This window comes from Takifugu flavidus, chromosome 5 (genome assembly GCF_003711565.1).
Source record: "Takifugu flavidus isolate HTHZ2018 chromosome 5, ASM371156v2, whole genome shotgun sequence".
In the NCBI taxonomy this organism is placed as follows: domain Eukaryota; kingdom Metazoa; phylum Chordata; class Actinopteri; order Tetraodontiformes; family Tetraodontidae; genus Takifugu; species Takifugu flavidus.
Genome location: NC_079524.1, coordinates 9,806,010 through 9,820,293, shown reverse-complemented (window position 1 = coordinate 9,820,293; position 14,284 = coordinate 9,806,010). Strand labels below are relative to the sequence as shown.

Genomic DNA, 14,284 nt, shown 5'->3' with positions numbered 1-14,284 from the left:
TAGCTGTCCAGTTAAATCGGTACACAGATATGATCGGAAGGCGATAAAATTCTTGAAATAAAAAAAAATGGAAAAAGACACATGCAGACAAATACATTTATTGCCTTTAAACAAGAAGCATTTCAGTTGGTGTAATTAGTGTTAATATTTATGTCACTCAGAAGCACTTCATTGTTTCATTTACTGGTAATTATTAAGAAAATACTTTGCATCATTTCACAAAATGTACAGTATTTCTCTGAGAAGGTCTACAACTGTGCGATACCCGGGTCTGCTCATGTGCACAATAGCGTTAGTGTTTTAAAGCCACATTTTAAACGGTTTATAGCATAAACACACATACTGTATATAAAGCATTTATTTTGAAATCAGTTTATACAGCATGCATTGTATATATGTAAAGGCAGAAAGTGTACCCAGGAGCATGGCCCAGGCAACTCCAATGCGCCTTGGTAAAAGTAGGATTCAGCTGTGCATAATAAGGATTCTGGCCTTAATATGTGGGGAAGCAACACTGCTGGGTTAATAGAGGAATGCATAGCAAGTTAAAATGGTAGACACAGGATAATAATTCTTAGTTTGTTTACATTACTTTTCACATTGAAAGATGTATGCTTTTCATAGAACTACTTTAGTTATTAGCAAAAATTAACATTGTTTTTTTCAAGGAAGCTAGTTATTCAATGTATTTTGACTACAGATCTGATTTCAGCATAGGGAATATCATTATCAATGTAATGTACTTTGTACAGAGAGAAAAATAACAACCCCCCTTTTAAAGGTTAACGATGTATAATACATTCTATTCAAACAAAGCTTCTAAGGTGGGAAAGTGCTATTTGTTGAAGCAAACCAACATAAAAGCATGTAACATACAAAATTCAAAGGCTCATTTATGAAGCCCTGTTTCTCCAAGGAAACAGGCTTCACAGAAATTAAAAAAAAAAAAAAAAAAAAAAACAGCAACCATGTTCCATTACTCAAAACTAGATCCCAATCTTTAAAACTACTGCTCATCACAAATGCCACAGATGACTTTTGTCTCTTTACCAAGTTTGACTGGTGCAACACTATAGCTAAAAAAGAATTGTTTCAACCATTGTCCCTACATATCCAGTTAAAACCTAGGTCAGCGGAAAATAAAGGAGACAGCAGTATCTGGTCAAACAAAAAGGTTCTGTCCATTGACAGTTAGTAGCAAAGCCATTGATAAAAGTTCCCCCAACATCAATTATATCACAGTAAATTTTTAGATATTTTTGAGTAAAGCTTTCAGGCTAGAGGCACTGGGAACCCATGGGCCACGTGTAGCCGTATGGGTAAATCATGATATGAACTGAAATGAGGCAAATGGTCTCTAAGTGTTTAAATCAAAGTGCTGTTAAGTGAGCATAAGTTAGGTAATTCACCCACATTTTTTGGACAAAAATGAATGCCTGGAGTTTTTTTCATTTTGTGAAGTCGCAACATTCTGAGCCATCCGCAGCAACCAGATGCAAAAAATTCATTGAACAATCATGAATCCTCAAGGATAATACTGGATAATACTGCAGTTATTATGATAATGTGAGAAAAGGCCAGACATTTCTGCAAATGCTGACTCTGGCTTGGGCTGATTTATGATAACTTGGATTGAAGGTCACTTCTGAAATCAAATCATCTACCATAGATCATCTTTCCCCTTCGCACAATCTCTCAGGAGCAAAGAAGTGTGTAAAATGTGACAGGGCGAAATACAGTGGCAGCATTATATTTACCAAGCCTGTCTTGTAACATTTCAGAATTTACAAGACAATGATGATGTTGAAGGTCAACGTCAAATTGTCCAGTTTCATAACATTAAACATGATATCGAAAAAGACTGACAGCAACATGCATTTCAATTAAAAAAAACAAAAAACAAGAATACACAAAGTGAAAACCAAAAGCGTTTGCTTACAAAAATCACATCAGTTTGAACTCAGGCTCTAGCTTATTTCAGTGTACGTCCACTGGCTCATCACCAGCACAATTCTAGACCATAAAATAAAGCACCACCTTGCTTTCTGTAAACCGAGCAAAGCAACCATCTATGAAAATCGGTAAAATCTGTTAAGGATGGGTGCTAGTTGCTAGCAAAACAGATGACAAATGATTCTATTATGTTGTGTTTAATCCATTCTTCTAGTGTTCTAGTTAAAGTGTCCTTTTTTCTGTAATTATACTGTGCTGCCATTTTGTTTGTTTTGTAGTGATGTCCAGAAATTGCTAAATGCCCATTTTAGAGTATCACAGAAATGTGAGGGAGTTGTAGCAGCCACCAGGTTGAGGGGGGAGGTGCAATAATGATGGCGATGGAATAAAAATATGAATATTCTCAGAATAGAAATGTTTGAAAATATAAATGTATAGATTCTGACAGTTTCATATATTGATTTTGAAATGTGAATTAAGAATATTTTTGTCAGTTTGGAACAAGTATTTTGTAAGCTAAACAGGTGTAACACCAAGAATGCAGGGCTGCAGGTGACGCCAACAGGCGTGAGCTTCGGCTTGGCTGCTGGCAGTGACGGTGAGATGATGTCACGGTTTTGTTGTTGACAGCAGGTTTGTGAACCAGGATGCTGCAGATGACGACAGCTGATGTTTCTCCTCTGCGCATTCGTCTCCCTCTGGAAGCAGAAACTGAGTGGAGGCAACAGATGTGGGAGACCCAAGAGAGGGGGCCAGGCCACCACTCGGACCAGCCTCTGTGGGAGAGTCAAAATGCCAGGACCTTTGGGGTTTGTAACCACCAGAACTGACAGCCTGGGGTTCAAATGAAGACTCGGGGGAAGTTAGGAAAAGCTCTTCGGGAGGAGCTCGAGGCTGCACCTGGGGTCGGTAACCCCCTCCCCCTCTGATTTCAGAACTGAGAGCTTGACCAGCCTGGGACGGGCTGAACTCAGAAGAATCCAGTGGATTTGGTGACCAGGCTAACGAAGATCCCGAGGTCTGAACGCCCGTGTATGTCACATCCGTGCGTGCTGAATCCATTGAAGATGCAGAAGAAGCAGAGGAGTCTGGGAAACGTGGTCTTATGGGCCGCTCATCCACAACTTGGTTGTAGTAACGTAACGATGTTGGCTCATCCGTGTCAGCTGGCTCATCTTCCATTCTTTGCATTTCTTCATCTTCATCTTCTTCAGGAATGACAACCAGCATTTTTTCTACAATGTGGACCATGCTGTGGGGAGAAGGCTTCACATCCATTGGCCCCTGAAAATCCACAAAGACAACTTGGAACCTGTACAATGCCTATTTTTTACATGTTTTATTGCTCACACATGGAGGCACTGATGACATTGGTGGTGTTAATTTGCAACTTTTTAAACTGTAGCGCTCCTTGAAGTACAGTTGCCTATTGATTATCTTGTGGCCATCTTATCTAATTGGCCATGATTTTACACGAACGGCTTTTTTAAAGTTGCCGGAGGAGTGCAAAGTATAGTACATTTAGAAATAGAAAAAAATAAAATTGCAAGAGTAATTCATACTGAGACTATACCTGTGTCCTGGACCAGTCCCCAGGCAACTTCGGCTCAGGAATGTCTGGATATAATGCCCTTTTCACCCTTGGGATAAAACAAAATGCAGAAAAAAAAGAATGATCAGGGGAGGCCTAGAAGGATATTATGGCAAATGCAAAACAAAGGGCATGACACAAAATTGACCGTCTCTGCCGGCAGTCTCACCATTTCCGCTTCTTATAACAAATGAAGGTGACAAAGACCAGAAATAAGGCCGTGATTCCAAGAGAAGTCAAGATTTCTAGGATCAGCCAATCAGCTGTTGGTACAAACATAGAGGGGAAACTATTATTCTTCACTTTAGTTCAAAAATTATGATTCTCAACATAAAGTTGAAAGCATCTATTGTAATAGAAATGTTACCACTTGTTAATAAAAGGATTTTTTTGTAGAATCACATGTATTTCACATACTCTGTGGCTCCAGCATAACGGAGGCAGTGGCTCCTGTGTCTTCGCCTGCTGAAGTATAAGCCTTGACGGTAAATTTGTAGGAGCCCTTGCTGTAACCTTTCACTTCATATTTTCTGGTTTCTATATCTGGCAGATTAGCTGGAGAAAGCAGAGCATGACAAACAAAAATGGAGAAAAAGAGAAACAGGTGAGGAGGTCACAAATTGAATGGTGAGAGAATGACCTGGAAGCTTTCAGCATCTTTGAGAGATGTTGTTTTATTATACTTAACTTTGCATGCTTCACATTACAGCCATTTACTTTTAGCAAATAAACCATATAGAAAGGTGGGTTTAATATAAGGTCAGGTACCTATAAGCGTGAGGTGGGAGTCATTACTGACATAAACATTGTAACCCAACAGGAAGCCTCGTCTGTTGGCCAGTGGGATCCCTTCCCAGCTAAGCACGATATCTGACTCTCGCTGCTCGGCTGACAAATAAACGGGTCTGGACGGGACTGGAGTGGACACAAAGTATTAAAAATATAAGCAAAGCAATTAAGATGATGATAGCGATTCTCTACTTTAAACTTTTTTAAAACTTTTTTCTCAGTGGAATGTGACCCTTACCCAGCTCTTGCATGTATCCCTGCCAGCGCAGCAGCAGCTGTGCGGGCTCTGAAGAGCAGCAGTACAAGGAAATGTTGTATCTCACACCTGGCAGGAAGTTGGCTGAAAGAAAAGGAGGACAAAACAGTTTCACTCTCTTCTAGTTAAAAATAAAACAAACAACAACAACAACAACCATGCAACAGTACAGTAAATCTGTGGGGTGGTGGCAGCGCAGTCTGTAGGGGACTGGGCTTTGGAAGGTGTTCATGTAGTAGGGGGAAATGCCAGGACACCTTCAGAGCACTGCTGAGGTACCCATGAGCAAGGTAGCGAAGACCCAAATGCTCACAGAGGCCGTGTGATAAGCTGGCGGCTCATTCAGCGGTGTACATAACATAAATATGATGCAACGTAAAACACAAGGTTACAGTGGAACACAGTCCTTAGTGGGAATATAGGCTAACATACCTGACTCAATAGAGGAGAAATTGTTTGGAGCGGCCACCTTTATCCAATCCAGAGGACAGTCCTTCCTGCAGGAGGCATCATACCATTCCACCACATAATCACAGGTAGAATTGTGTTCCCTCTCCCAGGAAAGAGAAAAAGCTCCATCCAAAAAAACTGCTCTGGAGACAGCAATGGGCTCGTTTTCTGGAAAGATGTAGATGATATAAAAAGCAATTCAGAAACTACTGTATTTTCACGACTATAAGGCGCACCTAAAAGCCTAGAATTTTCTAAAAAAAGAATCGACGGTGCGCCTTTTAACCCGGAGCGCCTTTTGTATGGATTACGGTAATATTGGTTAATCGCGGCTACCGTAGTCAGTAGGCGTGGCCGAAGTAACAGCAGTAAGAGCGATAAATAGGAGTTCCAGTCCAGTCCCAAACCATTTCTGTCTGTAAAGACCCCAAAATGGCTCCTTGCAAGAGACACGCTTACGACGCAGAGTTCAAACTGAAGGCTATCAGGAAATAGAACACGGAAATAGAGCAGCGGCAAGAGAATTTAACGTTAACGAGTCAATGGTGCGGAAGTGGAGGAAGCAACAAGACGACCTGCGCCAGGTAAAGAAGACTCAACGGAGCTTCCGAGGAAACAAAGCGAGATGGCCACAGTTGGAGGACAAACTCGAACAGTGGGTTGTTGAACAGAGAGCAGCAAGTAGAAGTGTCTCTACAGTCACTATTCGAATGAAGGCAACAGCGCTAGCAGACGAACTGAAGATAAATGATTTTAGAGGCGCTCCTTCTTGGTGCTTTCGGTTTATGAAAAGACGTCACCTCTCCATCCGCACACGAACGAGTGTTTCGCAGCAACTGCCCGACGACTACCAAGAAAAGATGGCCACTTTCCGCGCATACTGCAGAAACAACATCGCTGGAAAAAAGATCCGACCAGAACACATCATCAACATGGACGAGGTTCCGCTCACCTTCGATATTCCTGTGAACCGCACTGTGGACGAAACGGGAGCACATACGGTAAATGTTCGCACCACAGGGAATGAGAAGGCATCCTTCACCGTAGTACTCGCCTGCCAGGCTAATGGTCAGAAACTTCCACCCACGGTTATTTTCAAAAGGAAGACTGTGCCAAAAGAAAACTGTCGGCGTAACCATCAAAGCTAACTCAAAGGGATGGATGGATGGATGGATGAAGAAAAGATGAGTGAGTGGCTGAGAGAAATTTACGTCAAGAGACCGGGTGGCTTTTTTCACACAGTTCTGTCCCTATTGATCTGCGACTCCATGCGCGCCCATATCACCGATGGTGTAAAAAACAAGTGAAGCACACTAATTCAGTTCTTGCCGTCATTCCGGGTGGGTTAACAAAGGAACTGCAGCCGCTAGATATTGGTGTCAACAGGGCATTCAAAGCTAGACTGCGAACTGCGTGGGAGCGGTGGATGACGGACGGCGAACACACGTTCACCAAGACGGGGAGACAGCGCCGAGCGTCATACGCCACTATCTGCCAGTGGATCGTAAATGCCTGGGCTGATATATCAGTCTCGACCGTGGTCCGAGCTTTCAGGAAGGCAGGGATTGTCACTGAAATGCCAGACAACACCAGCGACACCGACCCTGATGACGACTTTGGCGAGACGGAGCCGGCCATGTTGGACGCCGTATTCGCACAACTGTTCAATTCGGACACCGAAGAAGAGGAATTCGAGGGATTCCTGGATGAGGAATGAACTGATAAAGTGATCTTTACGTGTTTCTTTTGTGTGTTTACAACTTAACAAGGCTGGTCATACTGTGAATATGGACATTACCGTTTGAACAACGTTGTTATATTGCTATTGCTATCGCGTTGCACTACTTCGAGAGTTCGAGTTACCGTATATTATGTTTGCATTAACGTTTGATTTACCGCAACGGTACTACGTGATAAAAATGTTGCACCTAATCAAAGATTTATTAAACTCCACACTGCCTGTTATAACTCGCTGTTATTAAACGAACTGTGTTACGCGAAAACACTACGTCACTCGGGAAAAATAATAAAACAGCTGTTTATTCATTTTGGGAGTGAATGGAGTTATGAGAACGCCGGTTTGTATTCTATTAATAAAGTTTGACTGGCTTATCTGGCTGTTTTATTGACATTCCTTTTAGCGCAGCTCGATCTAGTGAATGCGTCATGAAACCACAGGCACTACGCAGTTTCTAAATTGAAGGTGCACCCTATAATACGGTGCGCCTTATGGTTGTGAAAACACGGTACATTTATTCACATGCTGTGTATAACTGACCTGGAATATCAAACTCTCTAGTGTTGCACGTTGTGATTACTTCTATAGCATTTACATTGTCGCACAACCTTTCTTCCAATATTTTCCACTTTCCATTCTACGATGACATACCTGTCCAACGTAGAGGTATAAGCACCGCTGAAGGTGCTGAGGCTCCATCCTCGTTCTCTGCAATAACAGAGGCTTGGATCTTGCCACTGCCAAGGGTCGCCATATGTGATAGATTGAATGGAGCAGCGGAAGTATCCGGGGAGACGTTTACGGTGTGTTGCAGATTTTCTTCAGAGCTTTGAAAAGTAACTTGGTAACCCTTGAGGCGGCCATGGCTCTGCCTTTGAGTGAGAGGCTGGTAAAAAGGAAGACAGCAGAGATCTGTTGTACATCGCGTCTTAACATTTTTGTAGCTCAAAAAAGAATAACGGAAGAAATTTACCTTCCAAACCACCTGTCCAGTGTTGTCCCTGTTCATCCATAACCACACATCAGGAGCATCTGGTACTGAGAGATGACACAAATGTACATTAACACAGAGAACCTGCTAGAATTGAACTGACTCATCTACTACATGTAAACCCTTTACCAGTAGTCCTTGTCTTGAAGGAAAATTCTTCACTCCAGTCTCCCCACTTCCAGAAATTCTTTTGGGCACCACAGCGGATTTGAAGAGTGTACTCTTCATTGGGATGCATGTCTGATAGGACCACTGACTGCAGACCCACGCCGGAGAAGGTACGCTGGACACACCAAAGAACTTGATTAAGATCTGGTATATTGCTGGTCACACAAATGTATACATGCATGCAAAGAATACTGGACTGAGAGAAGGTTCTGTAGATTCAGACAGACAAACTAATGTCACCCCAACACAAAGGTGCCTCACATTTGTTGTGTATCCCCTGGAGGTGACTGCTACCTCACACACAAGAGGAAAGGAGGAATAGCTGCTGTGCTCCCACACCCACAGAATGGTGGCATTCCAGGCATGGACCACTGCACTAAGGTCATTTGGTTTTACTGGGCGCACTGTGGGAAACGGATAAATCCAAATCACTAATCTGAAGAAACACACAACAAAAAGAAGACTGGACGCGAATGCATGTTTTCTTTTCTAAATTAAGTTCTAGTCAAACAGCAGTAACTCACCTCTGTGACTGAGTTCAGCAGAGTCAGTCAGGTTGTGCTGGCCAAGTGGATTTACAGCCACTAGAGTCCAGCTACCAGCCCAGCCATCCAAAGTACAGTTTTTCTGCTTCTCTTCCTGCGTGTTCTCCGGACATATCCTACAAAGTAAACCACAATGGATGAAAACGAATGCAAAATCTAATCAATTTAACACAAATAAACGACTGTTCCATTTGTTGGGATCGTTGTTTTGACCTAGAGATGCCAGCATAAGTCACAACAAAGTTCCCGTAAAGGAATGTGGCGAGCAGCCAGTCCACTATCAGTGTTAATCAAAAACAGAGGCAGCGAGGCTCGGATTAAAGGAACAGCAAATTTTATCATCTTTTTTTGAGAAAAGATACCTTTTAGAAAATGGTAGGGACGATAATAAATAGTGCTAAATCATTCTGTCATTGTCAGCACAAGCAACTATAATGCACTGGTCACCAAAACTGGTGAGTCAAATCTATTTTTATATCAGCACAGCTGACCAAGTTAAATGCAAACTGCATTTGTAACTATGTTTAGTTATTGCATAACCAGGGTAGAAGTTCAGACCACAATGAACCAGTTCCAGAAACCTTTAGCGTGGTCCTATTACTGACGAAGGTACGGCACACACAAAGAATCAATAATCCCTTATGTAGTCTTTACCCTTGATGTCTTTTGTTCTGGTTTCTGCTCATTTTAGGGCAGAACGATTAATTTCAGTTGCAACAATATCGAGAATTGCTACTGATATATACTTATATATACTTTTGTTTAGGCCACAAAAAAACTGCAAGATAAAGAATTGCTTGTATTCATTGCTTGTCTTGGTTGAAAAATATATGAGAAGAGAGCCTTGAAAAAATAACTGCATATTAATTGGCAATCACAATTTTGAGGGGGGGAAAATGACAATGCGATTATTTTCCAAAACCGTTCAGCCAGACTTCAAATGTACATCAGTAATGTCCTAATCACCTTCCTTTAGGGGAAACTAAACTTCAACATCATGCCTTTACTGCAGCAACAGTGGATTTGGATATTACCAGAATTTTTCCATTGCTAGTAGATACCCTGTGAGCTGTTCTGCATTGCATACTTTAAATGGCAATTTCCAGCTTGACCACTCAGAATAAAACTACAAGCCTGCACATTCCCCCCCCCCCATGTTTTTGTTAAAATCTCTTCAAAAGCTGGTATTGCACTGATGTGATACCTCTCGTTGATCGAGTAATCTGTTGCCCGTTTGCCGTACAAATATGTATCTACTTCATTCCAGTGGCACACAGCTGAGGTCAAATTGCGGGTCTCACACACAAAATCTGTTGACAGAGGTGGATCTGGGGAAGAAAATGTATAATTAGGCTTTTTTGCTCAACTTAAACTGTGCAGTTAATGACAGAGTAGAGGGCGCTCTGAATGGGTTAAATAGATGGACATGTACATGTGAAAACGTGTCAACTTATACACATTTAGAAGACAATTTTAGATAGAAAGACTTTAGCTATTATCAAAAGATTTTATTGTCTTACATCCGGCAAAAATCACAGAGCCAGTTAAGGTCTTTTGGTCGTCCTGACAAACGACGTTGTTTCCCGAATGGTCAGATGGCCTCTTATTAACCACCACAGTCGAGTAAGCCCTGCGGCTGAGTCGTGTTGTCTTCAACACGTCCCTGTGTAACTTCATGGAACGAAGGAGCTTCCCCTCCCCCACAATGCAGCAGAAAGTGCTGCTGGCTCCCACAGGTACAACTTTATCCTGTGGCAACACCTGGAATTTGGGATTGCTGGGTATATCATATCCTGAAAAGCAAGGAGAACGAAGGCTTAAGAGTTTAAAAATAAGAAACATATTGTCTTTGATAATTTATAATTACTGTCCATCTGACCTTGATGTATCTGTGTGTTGCTCCATTCACTTGCTCTCTGTCCATCTCTTGCACGGACTTTGATTGACAGTGACGTACACTCCAGGGGTTCGGCGGAGGTCCAGGTCCACTGGTGCCAACCACTTATCAGCGGCACAGAGATCGTTTTCTGCAGAGCACAGACTCCTTTATATGAACTGCTGTGTCATTGGGTAGAATTCAATTCAACAAGAGATTGAAGTTTCCATACAGATGTGCCTTTTTGGAAAGATGCCAATCGATATCAGCACATTCTAAATGCTGAAACAGCATTTATGTCAGTGTATCGATATAAAAAGTTACCCCACAGAAGTAAATGCAGGCGAGGCACTTTGTCAATCGTGATGTGAGATGCTTGGACAAGACAATGGACAGCGAGAAATCATGAGGAGGTGAACCAACAATAAAAGCAGTGCTCCTACATAGAAGACAGTTTCGTTGAGTTCGGTTCTGAGAATCAGCATGTCAAAGGTCGTGGCGGTTCCTCCAACCCAGGATATGGATAACTGTTGCGTGCCGTTGATCGCTGAAAGGCTCAACTGCTTCGGTACGAGAAGAGCTGAGGGGACAGATGGAGAAAGAGTGCAGCGAATTCAACGACTCGGGTCAGAGTAAAAGACCTTGAACGTGCCCTGAATGTTCAGAAATGATTTGGCAGAAGGGTGTGTTTATGTTGAAAATGGCACTTATCTTGAAGTCAACAGTAGCCTTACCCTCATTTGCATGCGTATGCGTAGCTGAGCAGCACAGGAAAAGGCAAAAGAGCCAAAGGGAGTAACTATTAGAGCTGGAGGTGATGCTTGAGGACGGCATGGTGGCACAGAGTCAAGACCCCGTCCGTGGGACCCAAAGCAGGTTGCCCTCACTACGCCAGTGACACAATGCTGGAACCTCTGACAGGTGAGGGAAAGATGGAAGGAACCTGCAGGGGGGAAAAAAACAGAAGACTGCGAATGGAAATCTATCAGGAGCAATTTCCTTCAGTATCTGACCCCAAGGTCACTTGGGCATGTATCAGACATGTACCATGGAGTGGGGAGACGGCCGATTCTGAGCCGCTCTGCCTTTGATGAAACAGAACCTACTACCAATACAGAGGAGCATTTTCAGCTGTGAAGTGGTGCTGGAGTGAAGGCAGCTGTTGTGAGATGGCAAAACTGAACTTGGGCCTTTAAAATGTCTCATTAGTGAAATGCTGTTTTGCATCTGTAGGAATTCCTGACATCATCTCCTATTTGACTGTTTGGGTTTTGAGCAAGTAACCCCCTTCAGAATAGAATTTTGTCTTTATAGTTCACCTAAAATGTACCCATAATAATGAATTAGGTGTGTATTAATGGATATGCATATTTCCAAAACTTGAATTCAACAGATATTTTAAAAAGTAGAAAAAAAATCCCTTTTTTTAACGGAAAAAAGGAAAAATATGTAACTGTCAGACATGGCCTTCACTCACATCATGCGTGTATCAGTGTAATTCATTGTGTCTCCGACACGTTGGGACAAGCTTTTAACCGCTCTGCAGGCTGAGAAAACAAAGCTCTCAGGGCGTGTGTGATTTACGATCGGGCACCACTAAAGCTTGTGAAACAAACAAGCAGTGATTTTATTTTGGCTCATCAACAATTTGTTGCTTTGTTTAAACCGGGGAGTGAGTTTTTAACAATGCAATGAAACCCTTCAATGCTGCAGAGCAGGGGCGTAGGCACCTGGTTTTAAACACATTTTCAGACATATGGACAACCATATTTCCTTTCTCAAGTCTGTTGTCCTTGTCTCAGAAAAGATCCCCTCCACATGAAATTTCAATGTTTGGCTCAACATAAATGCAGCGGCGTGGTGTCAAAGCCTCACAGGTTTCTGAGCTAGCTGTGCAGAAAACGGTAGTCTGGTTCTGCACAAAGATGTATTTGGCTTCCTTTCAAATGTGTTTATCTTTCCAGGTTAAACACCAAAGTAAAAGATCTTACAACCTTCAATATATCCCAAAAATGCCTGGATCCTGGACACACACACACACACAAAAAATGAATATTGTGTAACAACAACCATCTTGCAGTGCAATCATATCTCAAAGGCTAAATCTTCATTATTAGTTGGTCTTATTCATCTCCACTGTTGTACAGTTTGTTCAAGTGATGCAATGAGAATGTCGATGACCTCAAAACTTTAACAGCTGGCTAAAATGTAATTAGAAAGGAACAGATGAGCAGCCAAACATATAATATTAGAATAAATGTTAAATTCTTTCTGCAAAGCATGTTGTCACACAACAACCGGGACCGAAGAAATATGCCCACTACGTTTCTGGTTGAGTCAGGGCCTTTTGAAATATGAGCTACCGGTACATTTTTTTTTCTAATTACATTTGACCTTCACATGGTACGAGAAGATGACCGGATGCTAGTGAGTAGGACTAAAAAAGGAGCGTTACCATGAATGTGTGTGTTTGTGTGTATCGTCCAGGCTGTGACCTCAGCAGAGAAGGGACATTCAGTTCTGTGTGTGGGTATTGGACATTAGCCAAACACCATTTCCTTCCCTTTTTGGCACTATAACACTTAATGAATATAAATCATCAATTCAACAGGAAGCAAAACAATATACACAATATACACGCAGTACGATTTCCTTCTAGCTGTTACCTGTTAGCTGATTTTTAAATGACATTAGGTTATTTACCACATACATGTTTAAAGCTTGACATTCTACCTCTCTTTTTAATTTTGTTTTTAATAAAAGCTGTTGTTTTCCCAGGTACAACCAGACACCTTCCATTCATCCATTCTGTTAGGATGACTAATGTTTGAGGTTTTATTATGCTCGTCATACTAAGAGAACAGTGCTAAAAAATAAAACACCTGCTTTTGAAACCTTCTCTTAAAAAGAACAGTGGTATTGTTGTTCCATGAGACAGGTACTCTTTGGCTGAACATTGCTGGCACATTTTTGTGTTCATGTAGATGCAACACACCATAATTATAGTGAAATATAGCACATCCTTCTTTGGTATTATATATTCATGAACCTACTGGTGCAGAGTGGGGTAACTGAATTATTTAGATATACGTGTTTATATGTGCAGGACATAGAGATGTCTGCATTACACACTGGACACGACGCCTTTCAATGCACATTTTAACTGTGTGAAATATACAGTAGTCATAACTACACAAATACATAAAAATCAACAAAAAAAGCAGTTAAGCTGGTATGGGTATTAAGAGGTAAAATGAGAAATATAGGATAAACTGTAAGAGATCACATTCCTAAAGTGCCAATAATGCAGTCATAACAATTGCTGTGTGGCCTCATTTCACACATTGGAGTATGCAAAATTACACATTGCTCTCAATTTATTTTCTTACATTTCAATATGTCTCTTGTCGAAAATGGCTAAGAGGCCTTTAAAAAAAAAAAAAATTTTTACCAAATCTATCGTCCCAGGACAGTTAGCATCATTAGCGTTAGCTCCTGGTCACCACGACGTCAAAAACAATTTATACCACGTTGTGGTTGGCTGGTTACACTTTATAGATGCAGCAGCCGATTCTGTCAAAATTACCTTTTGATGATGTGCTTCCAATAGATTCGCTAAATTATACCAGATTTTAAAATTCCACTTGGCTGCCATCATCACACGCGCAGACGCAAAAGGCCAGTTATTTGGGAAAACACGGCTAACGCTAGCACGCTCCGGACACCACAATCTACGAATTAACACGTAAACTGTTGTTACGAGCTTGTAAATAAAAACATCCTTACCTCGGGATAGCAATGGGCTATTTACGCGATAGTTCTGATGTGTATGTATACAATAATCCAAGTCTTTAAACTGCTTTCCCCTGTGAAATCGATGGACAATTCCCAGCCAGTGTGTCCAGAATAGGTTGGGATCGCACTGGA

The 14,284-nt window shown here is 41.6% G+C and overlaps 1 protein-coding gene across 1 annotated transcript; it reads right to left on the bottom strand.

Moving 5' to 3' along the window:
* Positions 1-82: 82 nt before the first annotated feature.
* Positions 83-14,282, bottom strand: lifra (LIF receptor subunit alpha a). Its single transcript, XM_057034108.1, has 18 exons — positions 14,144-14,282; positions 11,092-11,300; positions 10,801-10,937; positions 10,361-10,508; positions 10,002-10,274; positions 9,686-9,809; positions 8,461-8,597; positions 8,198-8,340; positions 7,898-8,051; positions 7,751-7,815; positions 7,429-7,663; positions 5,022-5,207; positions 4,572-4,673; positions 4,313-4,459; positions 3,962-4,099; positions 3,714-3,807; positions 3,527-3,593; positions 83-3,237 (listed from the first exon to the last, which is right to left on the bottom strand). The coding sequence occupies exons 2-18, from the start codon at positions 11,189-11,191 to the stop codon at positions 2,563-2,565; spliced, it is 2,925 nt and encodes a 974-aa protein (XP_056890088.1). The 5' UTR covers positions 11,192-11,300; positions 14,144-14,282; the 3' UTR covers positions 83-2,562.
* Between the last annotated feature and the right edge of the window lie 2 nt (positions 14,283-14,284).